The 18574-nt window shown below is 48.1% G+C and overlaps 1 protein-coding gene across 3 annotated transcripts in view; it reads left to right on the plus strand.

Annotated features, from left to right (window-relative positions):
- The window catches only part of Rftn2 (raftlin family member 2), a 40360-nt gene extending 23055 nt beyond the window's left edge, over positions 1-17305 (plus strand). The window contains exons 6-10 of one of the 3 annotated variants that reach the window (XR_012908817.1): positions 2497-2618; positions 3592-3695; positions 9469-9547; positions 15085-16638; positions 16799-17305. Coding sequence is in view for 1 of the 3 variants with exons in the window: in XM_075955998.1 (XP_075812113.1) it covers positions 2497-2618; positions 3592-3695; positions 9469-9547; positions 15085-15357 (578 nt within the window). In the remaining 2 variants the exon portion in view is untranslated. Of the gene's footprint in view, positions 1-2496; positions 2619-3591; positions 3696-9468; positions 9548-15084 lie in introns of all 3 variants that reach the window. The other 2 variants (XR_012908818.1, XM_075955998.1) reach the window with 2 other exon arrangements.
- The last annotated feature ends 1269 nt before the right edge of the window (positions 17306-18574 follow it).

The raw sequence follows: 18574 nt of genomic DNA on the forward strand, positions 1-18574 counted from the left end.
GTCCATGGGTAAAGGTGTTGGCAGCCATCCTTAAGGGTTAGGATCCACAGAGGGGAAGGAGAGGGCTCTGGCTCCCCAAGTTGTCCTACGAACGCAACAGACACCATGGGTTAGGAACACACACGCGTGCACACACATGCACACACACACACACAGAAACCCACTCCAACTAGTAAATTAAACTTTTCTTTAGGAACCATCTCAAAAAACAAAACAAAACACATTCTCTGCTGCATTCTCACCTAAATGCAAATGGTGTATAAAGAAAAGCAAGACCAGCGTGTTGGCGCACACCTTTAAGCACTGCACTTGGGGAGCAGGGGCAGACGGAGCTCTGAGTTAAAGGCCATCATGAGCGACAAGATACGCATTAGGACAGCCAGGGATGCACACAGAGGCCCTGTCACAAAAACAATTAGGGGTGGGGGAAGCAGAGAACAAGTTGTTCTCAAGTGCCAGTCTCTTAATAAATATTAAAATTAGAAGTGACACCAAGATTAGTTTTGTCTTTAAGCTTCATCATAGGAAAACCTTGCCTTCCCAGCCATTATTATTCAGGAAACCCTCAAACAGGATTTCTTTAAAGACAGACCATTTTTAATGGAGACGGTAACAATAAAATAAAATTGGCTGTGCTGATATATTAGAAAATACATTCCTTATTAAAATATAAGCATAAGGCGTAGATTCTACTTGGATCACATTAAGCAATATATTCAGTTCGCCCAGGGTGGACTGAGTATGAGTCCAGCTAACTGAAAAACAAAGATAAATTTCTCCATTATAATTGATTACCACATCACTGCAAGGTATATGTATCATAACTGTAGCAAAGCAATTCTGCTTTCCGTGGCAAACAGGGAAACTTGACGTGATAAGTCCCACACAAAACGCACAGTGTTTACCCAGCACATAGGCATGAGAAAAAAAACATCTTCTATTGCGAAATAGGAGACAAAGAATTTCCATCAAACTCTTTAGTTTAGGCCAGATGGTTATTGTCAACTGTGCAAGAGAAAAGGCAAAGAGGCCTCCGCTTCAAACTTCCTTCCGGGCAGGAATTCTCGGACAATGACTTCTGTTAGAGTCTTCCTGCCGCTGTTATGGGGGACTTGGGACTTGTTAATGCGCTGAGGTAAAGAATTGTTCCATGCTTATGATTGTGTGTGTGTGTGTGTGTGTGTCTGTGTGTGTGTGTACATGTGTGCACCTGCCCAGGCATGCGCGTCTAGAGGCCAGAGGTCACCATCCCATTGTCTCTCTCTCTCTCTCACTCTCCACCCTGTTTGGGGGAGCAGGGTCTCTCACTGAACCTGGAGCTTGACATTTTATCCAGGCTGTGGGTCAGCAAGCCCTGGATCTGCCTGTCCCTGCCTCCCCAGGGCCGACTTTTAGGCAATGCTGGGGCTCACAGCAAGTGCTTTAACCACTGAGCCGTCCTCCCAGCCCTCTGCTTATAATCCACAGGCTGGTTTTAATATTGTACCTGTAATTTCAAGGATCAACATTCTCATGTTTTCATTGATGGTTTAACGCAGATCAGAATCAAAGTTTTTTTGTTTTTTTTAAATATTTATTTACTTATTTATTTAGTATACAATATTCTGTCTGTGTGCATGTCTGCAGGCCAGAAGAGGGTACCAGACCTCTTTACAGATGGTTGTGAGCCACCATGTGGTTGCCGGGAATTGAACTCAGGACCTTTGGAAGAGCAGGCAATGCTCTTAACCACTGAGCCATCTCTCCAGCCCCAGAATCAAAGTTTTGTTTCAAGGTGAAGGTCATTTCCAGACGCTTCTGAGACTGACCGTCCCTTCATGCTCATATTATTTAATCTTGTCTCCTCTATTGTAGTTTCCTGTATATGTTTGATTTTATTTCAGTGAAATATAAAACCGTCTTTACCTATAGGAGACGGAAGGACTCAACCAAAATAAATTTTTCTTTAAGTGTGTTTGCTCAGTAAAGTTTTTTTTTAATTTATGTGTACGTATAAGTGTCTCTGTGTGTGCGTGTACCGGTTCTCATGTCGTTATGAGTGCAAGTGCCCATGGAGTCCAGAGAGTCATGGCATTCCCTGACGCTGAAGCTTAGGCAATTGTAAGCTGCCCAGAGTGGTGCTGAGAACCGAGCTCTGGAAGACGCAGGCACACTTAACTGCTAAGCCATCTCTCCAGGACATTCTAATGTTGTCATCAGCATCTCAGGTAGCCCAGGCTGGCCTCAAACTTGTTATGTAGCTGAGGATGACCTTAAACGCCGATCCTTCTACCTCTGCTCACAAGTCCTGCAATTACAAGTGTGAGCCACCTCACCCCGCTTCTGTTACCCCTGTGATGCTGGGACGGAGCCCCGGGATGCTCACAGGAGGAAATAGCTTCCAACTGACAAGCTTTTCTTCAGCTGGTTACAGTAGTTACCCGAGGCTCGTGATGATGGTTAGAAACAGGCGTCATTTACTTATGGCTCTTCTGAACTGTGTCCGTTCCCTGACAGGGGACCCTTCGCCTAAATCTCTGGAAGGATTTTTTATCTATGAAGACGAAGGTCCTGGAATTCCAGGTTCTAACAGGAAAGGAAATGACGTCATTGTGGTGGAGCAGTGGACAGTCATCGAGGTGAGCCGCAGTTCCTGAGACTTTGTTTTCCTTTTGTGTATGATTCTGCCTGCTAGAGATCATCGTTGCCGGTACACTCAGAATCCTTAAACACAGAGAGGCCAATGTTATCAAAAAAGCTTAGCCCACATTTTCGAAAGTTTCAGTACAACAGCAACAAAAAAAAATTGCCTATGCCAAAATAAAAGTAGATTACCCCAAATCTGATACTCTAGCCCTGAAAAAACCCTGATACTGAAACTCTTACTACAACAAAGCCTTGAAGCCGTGTAGGCATAAGTCACAAAAACAACCCAACACCAGTTTAGAATTATGAATAATAAAAGGGGTTATTTATTTAAGGGAGACCCCAGTCCAGGCCCCGTTACCATCACTGCTCATGCCTTAGACCCCAAATCCAGATTGCATCACTGTCACTGCCCACACCTGAGACCCCGAATTCAGGCCCCATCACCATCACTGCCACTCCTGAGACCCCAAATCCAGGCCCCATCAGCTTCACTGCCCACACCTGAGACCCCCGAATCCAGGCCCCGTCAGCGTCACTGCCCACACCTGAGACCCCCGAATCCAGGCCCCGTCAGCGTCACTGCCCACACCTGAGACCCCTGAATCCAGGCCCCATCAGCGTCACTGCCCGCTCTCATCTTCTCTTCCAGCCGCTAGACTGCTGTTGTTGAACCTGCTTTGTAAACTTCATGGAACGGGTACCCCCCAAGGATCTTTTCAAACGCAGGTTCCCAGCACCACACGTTAGAACTGATAATGGTGGCTTTCCCAGTGAATGGCCACCATCCAGCTGTGGGTCTAAGGCGGCAGATGTTGCGGTAGATGAAGCTCTAGGAGCTGCAGCCCCATGACACTGTACCACTGGACTCGGAGCCCACTGCGTCCCCCATCACCCCTCTTCCTAGCTACCGTGTGGCCCACGTCTTTGCTATTAGAATGTCAGCCCTTATGCTTGTTCCCACAGGGCTGTGAAATCAAAACAGACTACGGCCCTCTGCTGCACACCCTGGCTGAATTCGGCTGGCTTCTGACCAGTGTGCTGCCTACACCCATACTGAGACACGACAGGTAATGCCCGCGGCTCCTCACTTACACGTTTAATCCTAAAATCTGTTCATCTGGGAGATGGGTTAACCGATGTTTATTTGAAGCCTGTGAGGAACACTTCCAGTGTGACTTCGTAGAATTTGGAGTCTAGCACATCCCACACCTTCATCTGTGATACAAAATTAAAAACCCTTCACCCCTTCACTCTGTGAAGAACTGTCCCTAGCACAGGACAGGCCTCGGGCACCCGGCTGCCTTGCTCCTCCTCCCGCCCCAGTGTGTCAGGTTAGCTGTCCCCTACAGCCATGACTTGATTTGAACACCTACATGGAAGCCAGAATGCCAGTCACCTCCTTTTCTTTCCCCTGGTCACCGACTTCCTTCCGGAAGAAAGTTTGAGTCACCATGTCTTATCAGTTCATTTTTTCAAAGAGGCCAATGATTCTTATGTGTAAGTTCCTTCACGGTCTCTCCCAACCGGAGATGCTCCCGCTTCCCTCCCTGGCATCCTGAACATGACTGGTGCGCCTGGGCCAGGGACCTACTACCTCAGGTGTCACAGTGCCCCCAGGGACTTGTCACTGTGACTTCATGTTCCAAGTGACCATCGTGGGTGACTAAGAACAGGTGTGAGAACCCCCATTTCCTGGTCTCACTAATCTCCTCTAGTCCTCCCCCCACCCCAGGGTCTTTTTTTTTTTTTTTTGGTTTTTTGAGACAGGGTTTCTCTGTAGTTTTGGAGCCTGTCCTGGAACTAGCTCTTGTAGACCAGGCTGGTCTCGAACTCACAGAAATCCGCCTGCCTCTGCCTCCCGAGTGCTGGGATTAAAGGCGTGCGCCACCACCGCCCAGCCACCCCAGGGTCTTAACAGACTGTATAAAGCTGTGATTGACACAGCTTTAGAAAAAAGGACACTTTTTTAAGTGGGCAGAGGTATCAAGGATGTAAGAGGATACTTACGTTTAAAAAATCACAAGAGAGCCGAGCAGTGGTGGCACACACCTTTAATCCCAGCACTGGGGAGGCAGAGGCAGGCGGATCTCTGTGAGTTTGAGGCCAGCCTGGTCTACAAGAGCTAGTTCCAGGACAGGCTCCAAAGCTACAGAGAAACCCTGTCTCAAAAAACAAAAAAAAAAAAAAAAGAGAAAAGATCACAAGAGGAGCGGTGAGAGATAAGCAAAGAGCTCGTCCACTTTTCTCCTCTCAGAGTTGAAGGAACTACTCTCACACTGAGGGCCCACTCCTGAAAACATTTTTTTCCAACTTTATTCATCAGTCAGCAATGGCCCTGTGTAAACTGCCGGAAAGTTTACACAGCTCTACAGGCCCACCAGCCTGACAGTCTGCGGCTTAGAGGGTGGGACCCTCAAACGCGGGGACATTTGAGAAAGTCGGGGCTTTCTGAAAGACAAAGGAATTCCTCTGCCCTGAGCCCTCAGTGTGCACCCACTGGTCCACACGCATCTTCTGAACAACCGGTGTGTCTGCAGCCGGCAACTTTTCAGTTTTTGTTTGGTTGCTTTTTCTTTTCTTCCTTCCTTTCTTTCTTGTTTTGTTTGTTTTTGAGACAAGGTCTCCCTGTGCAGACTTGGCTGTCCTGGAACTCACTCTGTAGACCAGGTTGGTCTTGAACTCACAGATAACCACCTGCCTCTGCCCGCCCCCAACTGCTGGGATTAAATGTGTGCACCACCACCACATCTGGCATCTTTGTCTCCTTCTGATGGTTCACCTAGGCTGACTGATAGACTTAGAACCTTCCAGAATGTGTAAACCCTGACCCTCTCCTCTCCTCTTCCCTAAGGAACAGGGTAATTATTCCTTCCCATTCACTGGGAGATTCCAGCGGGTCCCCTTCTAAGTGTTTCCCACACTGCCCTGCATGAATGGGGAGGACATCTGGCAGCCAGCCCTCTTCTGCTCAGCCACAGACCATGGGCTCCAGTGGCATTTCCTGCATCCGGTCAGGATCGGTTTAGGAACGACAGGACCGGACCGAGCCTAAGGGTGGAACTAAAATAAATTATGGCCCCCGAGAATACCTTGAAATGGAGGTAGGTCGTGAAACATTGTGCCAAACTGCCAGGCAGTGCTTTGGAGTGACGGTCTGGTAGTTCTATAGCCTAGGGAGGAAAGGAGGCACCAAAACTCTACCATCATACAAATTTCTCCTGCACCCCAAATCCTCTAGGTGTTATGGAACCCTGGAAGTTTGGCTCTTACTGCCCCCCAGGAGGGTTATCTTTGTATACAATTAGAACGGCAGGGGAGCTAACTGCTCGCTAAATATGCATTGTCATAGAATCCTCCTAGAATGCCCAGGCAGCTCTTGTCTTTCTTCTCGGAACTCTTGCCCCGCATTGTACTAAGTGGACAGAGATAGTGGATCTTCCTTTCTTCCTTTCTTCCTTCCTTCCTTCCTATTTACTTCATGTTATGTGTGTGAGTGTTTTATGCAAATCCTCCCACAGAGGCGCGAGGTTGGATCCTCTGGAACTAGGCTTACCAACAGTCGTGCCTCCCCCGTGGTGTAGGTGCTGGAACAGAACCGCGGTCTTTTCCGCCGAGCCAGCTCTCCAGCCCCAGAAATCGCACGCTATGTTTCTCTGAGTAGGTGCCCCGGGGAATGTAGTCATGTTTCACATCTTATTACTCTTTTGACTTTTTTTTTTTTTTTTTTTTTTTTTTGGTTTTTTGAGACAGGGTTTCTCTGTGGCTTTGGAGCCTGTCCTGGAACTAGCTCTGTAGACCAGGCTGGTCTTGAACTCCCAGAGATCCACCTGCCTCTGCCTCCCGAGTGCTGGGATTAAAGGCGTGCGCCACCATCGCCCGGCTCTTTTGACTTTTTGCTCTTTTTGAGGGGCCTGCCACCCAGCTCCCAAATAAACCGCACATGAAGGCTTATTCTTACTTATGAATGGCCAGCCTTAGCTTGCCTTGTTTCTAGCCAGCTTTTCTTATCTTAAATTAATCTGTCTACCGTTTGCCTCTGACTTTTTCCTTTTCTTACTTCGGTATATCTTACTTTCAATCTTACTTCCTGGCTGAATGGAAGCTGACCCCTGACCTCCTCCTCCTCCTCCTCCTCCTCCTCCTCCTCCTCCTCCTCCTCCTCCTCCTCCTCCTCCTCCTCCTCCTTCTCCTCCTTCTCTCTCTCTCTCTCTCTCTCTCTCTCTCTCTCTCTCTCTCTCTCTCATTTCTTTCCTCTATTTAATTTATACCCTCCTCCTGCCAGCCCCACCTCTCCTTTCTCCTGCCTCACTATTGACCGTTCAGCTCTTTATCAGGTGTTTTAGACAGGCCAAGAACCACAGCTTCACAGAGCTAAACAAATGCAACATAAATAAAAGTCACACACCTGAAAATAATCTTCCCCAACACAGAAGACAGAGACCATGAACCTTGGGTTTCTGTGACAGGGCTTGGGTCTGAACCCAGGAACTGTCTGGATCCCGAGTCCTGGCTGTTTCAGTGAACCCCGGGACTCCCAAACCAGACCAGCCCATTCTATATGCTAACCCTTCCCGGTAACGCCTCACGGTTTATCCCCCAACATTACATCATCCGGAGTGTTCTGTTCAAACAGAAGATCAAACAGAAATGAAACTGGACTATAAAAAGCCTTCTAAAATTAAAATTGTAGGGCTGGAGAAATGGCTCAGTGGTTAAGAGCACTGGCTGCTCTTCTGGAGGTCCTGAGTTCAATCCCCGGCAGACATGTGCTGGCTCACAACTCTCTGTAATTTCCCGTTTCCCGTTGAAAACCACCAATGCACATAGAATAAATATTTTTTAAACAAATAAAAAGTGTGACAGTCTCCTCCGAGCACTTTGGGGGACGATTCATTTCCCCAAATTAGCGGCCCCCATAGTTTGGACGCTCTGCTAGTGTCCGGTTGACTGCACACCGCTGCAGGGCCAAAGCTCCCTCACACCCACCCTCCAGAAAAGCACAGAATCGCGGGCAGCTAAGAGGAAGGTTTTGTTGGGGTTCTTTGCATAATAAAAGTTGTTACCGAGCAGCTTTAGCTGCGAACACTCCTCCCCACACCCACGGGGGCTGGAAGCTCTTCAGAGGAATTGCCACCCCGAGTCGGCTCCAGCTAGGGGCCATTTGCCGAGCTGACAGCTAAATAGGAACTCTGAGCGGCGGCTACAAAGGGGCGTCTGAAACGCGGGGAGCCGGCTGTGGCTGAACCGTCTCAGTGGAACATCGGGTCAGTTCCCCACATGTGGCTCCCAAGTTTAGTCTCCAGTTTGACATTAAGTCATACTTTCTGGCCCAATCATCTCATTCCTGAGACTTTATCTTAAGGAAGTAATTCATAGAAAGAATATATATGACATAAGCTCGGGTCCTCTGCAAGAGCTCCGTTGAAAAATCCCTGTAGGTTTATTTTAAGGCGCGCGAGTGTCTGCCCTGCACTGATGTGCGTCACGTAGACGCATGCCCTCGGAGGCCAGAAGAGGGCATCAGATCTCTGGGACTGGAGTCATAGGCAGCTGTAAGCTGTCTTGTCAATTAGGGGAATTGAACCTCTGGAAAAGCAGCCCTGTTCTTAACCACTCAGCCCTCGCGCCAGCCCAAGCAGTTCCCGTTCTGATCCCTGAGTCAACGCTCCACTTCTGATTTCATTCGTCTGTGTCTGGATGTTTTGCCGTGCACCGTGTGCGTGCCTCGGCCAATGGGGACTGAAAGGGGGGCATTGGATCCCCTGGAACTGGAGTGACAGTCGGTAGCAGCCACCATGGAGGTGCTGGGAACTGAACCCAGGTCCTCCGGGAGAGCAGCAAGTGCTCTTAACCACTGAGTGATCTTTCCAACAGTCTCCTTTAATTGGTTAGTTAATTAATTAATGCTTTTTTTTTTTTTTTGGTTTTTCGAGACAGGGTTTCTCTGTGGTTTTGGAGCCTGTCCTGGAACTAGCTCTTGTAGACCAGGTTGGTCTCGAACTCACAGAGATCCGCCTGCCTCTGCCTCCCGAGTGCTGGGATTAAAGGCGTGCGCCACCACCGCCCGGCTTAATGCTTTTTGGGTTTGGGGGTTTTTTACTGTTGTTTTGGTTTGGTTTTGGCTTTTTCGAGGTAGGGTTTCTGTCCTGAAACTTGCTTTGTAGACCAGGCTAGCCTTGAACTCACAGAGATCCAGCTACCTCTGCCTCCCAAATCCTGGGATTAAAGGTGTGTGTCATCATGCCTGGCTGTTTTTCTTTATTTTTATCTGCATGGATGTTTCTGTTTTGTTTTAAAGATTTATTTATTGTGTATACAGTGTTCTGCCTGCATTGTCTGCACGTCAGAAGAGGGCACCAGATCTCATTACAGAAGGTTATGAGACAACTTGTGATTGCTGGGAATTGAACTCAGGACCTCTGGAAGAGCAGGCAGTGCTCTTAACCCCTGAGCCATCTCTCCAGCCCCTTTAATTAATTTTTTATATTTTTGGTTGTGAGCCTAACCTTTAATGGCTGGACCATCTCTCCAGCTCTTAATTAATTTTTTAATAGAAATGTTTTTCTTTTTGTTTTTCCAATGTAATTTAAGTAGAATGATTTTTATAATTATTTGGGGACCTGAAGATTATCCTACAAAAGATATATATAGGCCAGCCTAGTCAGATGTAAATCTAGAGAATACTGCTAATTCGCTGGGACAAGAATAATAACCCATGTGTGTGGAAATGCCACAGAAATCCAGTTGCTGGTTTCTTAACTTTAAAAACTAATTGAAAGTTCTCTGGGATTAAAAAAAATCCTAATTCTCAAATATTAATCTTGCTGTTTTAACTTTCAGTGAAGGGAATTTGGCTACAAAGCAGGTCGTATTTCTCCAAAGGCCAGTTGTGTGGAGCTCAGCTGCCCAGACCCCAGAAGTAAGTAAAATTCACCAATTTTGACTTTATGAATAAGACACGATAGTAAAACATTTAACCCCTAAGCTTGCTCTACCGTTTTAAATATGGGTACAGATTAGACCGTGCAGGCTCAACACGGAAACAGCCTCCTAAAGAGGAACACAAAAAAGAAACTGTTTCCCCAGAACCTATTGTAGAAGAAGAAAACTGACTCCCAACAACTCTCCTGACACACACACACGCACGTACACACGCACACATGCACATACACACACCACACGTGTGCACACATACATACACAGACACACATGCACACACACATAACACACATGCACACATATGCACACACATGAACACACACATGAACACACACGCACACACATGCACACACATACACGCACAGGCACGCACACACATGCACACACATGAACATGAACACACACATGCACACACACACCATTGGCATGCATGTGCCTACACTCACTCACAGATACACTCACGTACAATAATTAATAATAAAGTAAAATTTGTATTGTTTTTAAAAAGAAAAGATGTGTGCCTGCCTTCCAGCCACATGGCACGGTTCCGGAACTATTCAGATACACTGTCGCAAGGAGCAGCTCTTAGCTTACAGACCATTTTGCGCTGCAGGCAGTTAGTAAGAGCAGACGCGGGACACGCTCTCCGACTGCCTGGTTCGTCTGCCACAGCATGGCCTATTCTTCCCTGCTACCGGGGTAATGGGTTCCCAGTCTGTCCACACATTCGCTATCCCCTGCCAGAGGCTGGTGACTTAAAACGACTTGGTTTCTGGGACTGGGGAAAAGTCTCAGTGGTTAAGAGCACTGGGTTTTTCCAGAAGACCCCAGGTTCAGTTCCCAGAACTGTTGGGCAGCTCATAACCACATACATGTAAACCACATGAACTCTGGCCCATTCTTCTGGACCCTGCAAACCCCTGTACACACGGACACAGGGACATGATTTGCTTTGGTTTGTTTCGTTTTTCTAGGGTTTCTTTTTGCAGCCCTGGCTGTCCTAGAACTTGTTCTGTAGACCAGGCTGGCCTTAAACTCAGAATCCCCCTGCCTCTGCCTCCTTAGTGCTGAGTTTAAAGGCATGCACCACCACTGCCGGGCTACAGAGACATAATTTTAAAATAAAAATAATAAAAATCTTTAAAAGTATTTGGTTTCTGCAGACTCATAATAGAGCTCCCGTCCACAGTGGTCTCCAGAGCTGACACACACCATGCACACACGCACACGCACACACACACCGTGCACACACACACACACACACGCACACACACACCGTGCACACACACCGTGCACACACACACACGCACACACACACCGTGCACACACACCGTGCACACACACACACACACACACACACACACACACACACCATGCACACACACACACACACACACGCACACACACGAGGGCTTGAAGAAGGAGGGACAGACAGTGCCATTTCCTCTGCATGTCTCCATTTCTTTTATAAACTAAGAATGACGTCAGCACACACCGCAGGGCTCTCGGGGGTTGCTCTGAAAACATATCCAAATGTGTCTGGTGCCGTGACCGGCAATATAAGAGGTTGTAATTATTTTCACAGGAATGTTTTTCTTTCAACATCAATCATTAAATCCTGCTAATGGTATAAAGAGACTGGGAAAAAACCCAGAAAAGCCTCTTTTCTCCAACTAAAAGGCCATCGACTGTAATAAAAAAAATGTAATTTATCAATCAGTTTTGATGTTCCAAAGCTTACATGCGCCTATGAAACAGCAAATATTGAATTAGGTAATGGGCACTTAGTATTCTCTTTCAAATTTTATACATACTTGAAATTTTTCATAATTAGAAAGTTGGGGGAAATTAAGTGTAAAATGTCAGTCATCAGCAGTATTTTGTCCATGTTGACTGTTAATTAGTAAATAACTAGTTGTTAAACTGGTCCAACAGTTGAGGTGGTTATGAGGTGGGTGCTCTTACAGCTACAGTCAGCCAATGGCCTCAGAGATCTGAGAAGCACACATTGTAGCTGGAAATATAATCTAAACAGTCTAAGCATCAGTTAAAATGACAGACACCCATTATCCCGGCCGGCGGGATACAAACGGGGGTCCCTGATAAACCTAGAGGAGGAAGAGGAGTGGAGGGAACAAGAGACACGAGAGAGGACAGCAAGACAGGATTTCCGATCAAACCGCGCTCTATTATTTCTCAGAAGCTGTTATATAGCAAAACGGGCAAGGGAGATGGGAGTGTGCCAGGTCTGCTGGAATTCCCGTCCGGAGACACCCCTAGCTGATGAAAAAACGCTGGGGGTCTGTGCTTGCTGACTAACAAAGGAAATGCGCAGGTCTCACTAGGCTGATTTTCTAGGTCCGGAACTTGTCTTGCAAAGGTGAATATCTTACTTGTGAACTTAAGATGGCTGTAAACAAAATACAGATCTTTGCTTCCGGCCACCCATTACCTAGACAGGTGACCGTAGGCTCCGGTGGACTCCAGTAGACTCTGCAGTTTTGCTGGGGGCAGTAGTTGCAGGTCTTACTTTGACATCACAGAACAGCACAGGTCTTTGGCTTCCGGGCACAGGTCTGAGATCTTTTGGGAAGAGGGGCAACTTTGACCAGGCGAAGTATGTCAATCAACCCCCAAATTTATCTACAGTTTGAGCAGAGTCCTGGCAGCAGGTGAGGCTGGGGGCAGTTCTGCCCAGCGGTTAACATCTCCACAGTCCGGGTGGAATTTGGTGTGTGCCCTATCTGGCTTCCCTCTAGGAGGGGCAGTTCTGTCTGTTATGGGAAGCTTAAGCATTTTAAATGCCATATTCTGTAGATCTCCGAAGCATTTGAGGACCACCTAGCTAGGTATATCTGAAAAGACAAACTTTGCTGGTTTCTAGTTACTTGTTTTAGGCTTAACTTTGAAAGCATGTACAGAGACCTAATTAAGGCTTCTTATTGTAATTAATTACATTAGTACTTAGCATGACTACAAATACAGTTCCGAATGCACTAAAGAATTTTAGAGCCGGGCGGTGGTGGCGCAGGCCTTTAATCCCAGCACTTGGGAGGCAGAGGCAGGCAGATCTCTGTGAGTTCGAGACCAGCCTGGTCTACAGAGCTAGTTCCAGGACAGGCTCCAAAGCTACACAGAGAAACCCTGTCTCAAAAAAAAAAAAGAAGAAGAAGAAAATTTATTTAGGCAACACAGTCTTAGGTTACTGATCCTCTCTTGTTTCTGGAAATGTGCTGAGTGTATTGTGAAGAGAACAGGCAGATGGCGCCAGTGCCCGTGTGGACCTCCCCTACCCCCTCACTCCACCCCCCCACCCCCCACCCCACCCCCACACTCCATGGCCTCCTCCCTCTGTGGGGGATCCCTGCAGAACAAGAGGACAATCTCCCAGGAAGGAATGGGTTTCAGAGGCCAACTTTCTGAGTTACTAGGACATCAGGAGTCGGCTGATTGTGAAAACTTTTCGTGTGGGGTGAAGGGGTGTCAGTCAGGCAATATCATTGTGAAAGCCGCGTTCCTCAAACCCTGTAGACTCCTGACGGCAAAGGTGTGTGGCCTGGAATCTTCTAAGATACTGTGTTGGACATTTTGTCAGATAGTATTTCAAATTTACAACCGAAGGCCGTTTACTTATTAACAACTACCTCCAGGTCCGTTACTATGAATAGCTTGTTCTACAGAGTATTCCGTTTTTTATTAAGGAAATTCTCATCGCAGTGAGAGTCAGCCTGTTATCTGACATACAATAATGGGTTACAAAAGTCACCTTTGTCCCTAGTGCAACTGAGGGCCCTGGGGCCTCTGTGAGTCAGAGTAGACGGTTGAGCGGTTGAGCGCTCGCCAAGGACTTTGAGCCCGTGGGAAAGGCCCCTGCTAGCCAGGCTTGAGGAAGGCCAGCCTAGCCGGTCAGCCCTGGGGCTGCCTGGGGCTCCATTCTCAAACCTGGTACCCAGCTGAGAGGACCTTTCAGGCCCCATGGCGGGGGCGGGCACGCAGCTCAGCACATTTTGAGCAGGAATAAGGACAAGGGTCGAAGCCCTGATGTTTGCATTTGGCGAGAGCAAAGGTGAACCAGGGTAGATGGGAGAAAGACGCTGTTGTAAGACCAGCCGACAAGGCCACAGAGCAATTTCAGTCCCATTGGAATGAATGTCGGGCAAATAAACCCTCTCTTTGAAAATGGAAAGAAAACCTTGACAGGTTTGATTTTTAAAACCTTCCTCAGCTTTATGCAGCGGAGGTTACCCGATCAGATCCAATATGTGGTATGTTAGCCTGGATTAAGAAGCCTGGATGTGCACGTGCTGGACCCGAGTCCCCCTCCTGCTCCTTCTCCCCCTCCTGCTCCTTCTGTCCGTTAGGGATCTGGTTCTGACCTTAGCTGATGCGGCAGAGATGACATCACTGTACTGTCTTAGTCAGTGTTCTAGCGCTGCGAAGAGACGCCATGATCGTGGCAACTCTTGTAAAGAAAGCATCTCTTTGGAGGCTTGCTTAGAGTTTCAGGGGGTTGGTCCATTATCTTCACGGTGGGAACAGGGTGGGAGGAGAGAGACTGGGCCTGGTGTGGGCTTCCGTGGGCTTCCCAGACCTCAAAGCCCACCCTCCAACAAGGCCACACCTCTTAATCCTCCTAATCCTTTCAAAGAGTACCACTCCCTAGCGACTAAGCATTTAAATCAAATGTATGAGCAGATGGGGCTGCTCTTATTCAACTACCACATGAACCAATGGCATTTTTTTTTATTAGTGTTAAGTAAATATTTATTAACAAAACACCCAGTTGTCGGTCTGGTGAGCCGAGAGCTCCAGCTGTAGAGCCATAGCCCTGTCTGTAGCAGGACAAGGAAAGGACTACTTAGAACCCAAGGACATTCCAGCTGCCACGAAAGGACCTGGGTCTGTGTTTCCAGGAAAAGGAACCCACTAAAGCAGAGTTTCCGCTGTTTAGATACCTGTACATTTCTCTCTCGAGAAATGCGCTGGGCTGTGTGCAACCACCTGCCACTGAGAAGGACAAGACAGATCAGATTCGCCAGACAGGCTTAGAGGAGCAGAGCTCCGAGCTGGACCTTAGAGGTAGCAGGATCTCTCCGGGCGGTGGTGGCGCACGCAGGCGGATCTCTCCAGCCTGGTCCACAAGAGCTAGTTCCAGGACAGGCTCCAAAGCTACAGTGAAACCTGTCGAGAGAGAGAGGGAGAGAGAGAGAGAGAGAGAGAGAGAGAGAGAGAGAGAGAGAGAGAGAGAGAGAGAGAGAGAGAGAGAGAGAGAGAGAGAGAGAGAGAGAGAGAGAGAGAGAGCAGGATCTCCTCCCAGGCGGTGAGAATGGAGCCCAGCCCCGACCTCGCCCATGAGAAACAGGACTCTGGCTCTAAGACACATCCCAGCTGCTGCCGCGAGGCGGATGCTGAAGGGAAGTGGGAAAGAAAGGGAGTTTTAGGCAGGGGAGCACACGGAGCAGAGGCACAGGGTACATGTTCCAAGCCCGCCTTGACGGTCTCTTTCCTCCTTCTCAGAGGAAAGCCAGCCGCCTGCTGAAGGGCGAGGACAGGAACAAGGTCGGCAGCAGGAGCATCGGCCTGGACACCTGCGCCTCCCACCCGACGGAAGGCCGAGCCCCTCTTGACGGGGGCCCCCTCTCTCCTTCCAGAGAGTGTTGGACCAAGGAGGAGCGGCCGGCACAGAGCGACAGTTTCTTGGGGTTCAGCAGCAGCGACAGCGTCCTGCGGGAACTGGATGACGGACAGTTTGAGCAGGAAGAGGGCGTGACGCAGGTCACTTGCATGTGAGCGGCCAAGAGAAGCTGTCGAGGCCTTGTAAGTGGTTATTAAATGTCTGCCCGCTGACCTGATCTCACTACTTCTATGCATTTATGTAACGTTCTTCACTTCCGGGCTCGGGCTTCCCCGTCTGTGTAAACTTTGTCTCAATCTCTCAGACAAGGAAGAATAACCAACTATTTATCAATTGAAAACCATGCTTACATTTCTCTCAACTAAAACATCAGTGTAATTAGATGTCCCAGCTGGTCCTTAAGAAAGAGCCTGGCTCGTTTCCTCATGAACGGACAAAGCCGAGCTCCTCATCACGCCTGTTAAAGAGACTGACTATCCAAACTAGCTCTTCAACCAATTAGAGCCTTCTCAGGAAGCCACAGCCTTGCTGAAACTCAAAAATACTCTCTACCCTATCTCACAGACACAGACTATCTGTCCCCCGCCTGTAACAATCAGTCTAATTTTTGTTTCTGACTGGGGCATGCACCTACAAATCAAACCCCTATTTTTCATAATAATTTCCAAAAACTATTTCCTAGTTTTTTGTTTGTTGTTTTGGGTTTTTTGTTGTTGTTGTTGTTGTTGTTGTTGTTTTGTTGTATTTTCAAGACCAGGTCTCTCTGTGTAGCTCTGGCTGTCCTGGAGCTCACTTTGTAGACCAGGCTGGCCTCGAACCCTCAGAGATCCGCAAGCCTCTGCCTCCCAAGTGCTGGGATTAGAGGCGTGCGGCACCACTGCCGAGCTTGTTTCTTCTTTCAAAAAGCCACCACATGGCCAGGCCTGCAGTGAATCGTTAACTTTGGTATTGTTGACCCCAAGAACCTACCAGCAACACTAAAGAGAATGAACGTCTTAAACCAGCCGAGGGCTGGCAAGACTGCTCAGTCAGCAAAGGTGCTTGCCACGCCCGCCCACCCTCACGTGACCTGAGTGCAATCTCTGGAACCTTTCTAAAGGCAGAAAGACAGACCCGGCTCTACAAAGTTGCACTCTAACCTCCCTCCACAAGCTTGCCTTAGTATTTGGGCCTGCGGTGCCGGTGCGCACGCACGCATACGAGCACAATAAAACTGGGTTTCTAAAACTCAGCTGAAAAGAGAGCCCACAATCTCAGTGCGCAAAAGCCATAGCAGACGAAAACATTGCATTCCTTCAAGCATGTTGGCACACCTTTAATCCTGGCACTTGTGAGTCCTCGGACAGCTACACAGTGAGACCCTGTCTCAGAAAAATAAACAAGTTGGGCAGAGGTGGCACACACCTTTACTCCCAGCACTCGGGAGGCAGAGGCAGGCGAATCTCTGGGAGTTCGAGACCAGCCTGATCTACAGAGCCAGAGCTACACAGAGAAACCCCGTCTTGAAAAAGATATTTTACTTTCTTTAAATTTGCAAATATCGCCGGGCGATGGTGGCGCACGCCTTTAATCCCAGCACTTGGGAGGCAGAGGCAGGTGGATCTCTGTGAGTTCGAGACCAGCCTGGTCTACAGAGCTAGTTCCAGGACAGGCTCCAAAGCCACAGAGAAACCCTGTCTCGAAAAACCAAAAAACAAACAAACAAATTTGCAAATATCATTGAAGGGGGCAAATATAGACTTGAAATGGACGTGTGCCTCCCACAACTGTTAGGTTCAAGTTGTGTTTTTATCTTGACATGCTAAACTTGGAAAATGTTGCAAGCCAGAATTCTCAGTTCTGCAGGAGCGGGGAGGGGTGCACAGGACTGACTCACCCCATGCCCGCCACCAGGAAAGTCCGCATCCTGCCCCAGTCTTTACCCTGTAAAGGTCAGTCTTCTGGAGAACAGGGGACTGGACTTGCATTTACGTCTGAAAGACTGACCTCCAAAAGGATTACAGTCGGCTAAGCCATTAAGCGACTCACATATTCTATATTTTTATTGGCTTAATGTGGACATTGTGAGCCATTTGAATAATAAACTATTTGTTATTAAGCTATTGTCTTATTGAATACAAAATTCCAGTCTTTTATATTGCTTGGCTTGGCTTTGTTTTGTTTTTCTTTTGGGGGTGGGGGTTGAAAGAGTTTTTCTATGTAGCCCAGGCTGGTCTCGAACTCACAGAGATCCGCCTGCCTCTGCACCCAAGTGCTGGGATTCAAGGCGTGCGCCACCACCACCTGGCCTCATTTTATTCTTTGAGACAGGGTCTTGCTACATGTAGCTCTGGAACTCATAGCAATCCTCCTGCCTCAGCTTCCTCAGTGCTGGGATTACGGGTCTTATGCCACCATACCTGGCTTCCATATGTTGTACACACAGGAGAGATATGCGTTATGAAATATATAGTGCCCCCAGACAAAGTCACTCTCCGTGAGCTGGTGGTGTGGTCACAAGAATGACTACATATCACATCCGTGATGCCAACACCTCACTGAACCCAGGGTGTGTTGCTCAGACTTCTCTGCCGACATGTCTATCAGTACTCTGTGGAGAGGGGGGGTCGCCTTCTGCTTTAGACAAACCCGGGTTATATATTCAAATATGTAGGTAGGGCATTCAGGAAGCTGGCAGAGGAGGAGTGAGGTTTTTATTGTTGTTGTTTGGTTTTGTTTGTGAGGCCAGCCAGTGCTATAACAAACCATTGGTGGGCTTCTGTTGGAAGCGTACATTACTTCAAAACTGTGCACCATGTCCTGGAACTTTGAAACTGAGGGGCCTGCTCAGAAAGACAGGGCTGTTGTAGGAGAGAGGCTGTTTTCTTCTGTCCGTGGACCCAGAGGATCGGAAGCATTAAGAACAGAACAGACAGCAAACAGTGTGGACCATGGAAATGGAGGGAACGAGAGGGAGGGAAGAGGACAAAAAGAATAAATAAGCCTGGTGGTGCACACCTTAAATCCCAGCACTCGGGAGGCAGAGGCAGGTGGATCTCTGTGAGTTCGAGGCCAGCCTGGTCTACAGAGCTAGTTCCAGGACAGGCTCCAAAGCTACAGAGAGAAACCCTGTTTCAAAAAACAAATCAAACAAAAACAGAGTGACCTTTCTAGGTCTCTAGGTTTCCTGGCTGCCCTCGGGGACAGGGATTGGGACTTTCAGGTCACAGCTGGCGGGGAAGGAAAGGAGAAGAGAACAGAGGTTAAGAGGTAAGAGAAGTCTTGTTTCTGAGGCCCTCCATGCCTCCTTCAGCTCAAAGGACTCAGCATGCTGCCATTTGGTGAGCCCACAGCGTTATGAAATTACAAACAGAACATTTTAAATGCAAGCGC

The sequence above is a fragment of the Microtus pennsylvanicus genome, chromosome 22 (genome assembly GCF_037038515.1).
Source record: "Microtus pennsylvanicus isolate mMicPen1 chromosome 22, mMicPen1.hap1, whole genome shotgun sequence".
Taxonomy (NCBI): Eukaryota; Metazoa; Chordata; class Mammalia; order Rodentia; family Cricetidae; genus Microtus; species Microtus pennsylvanicus.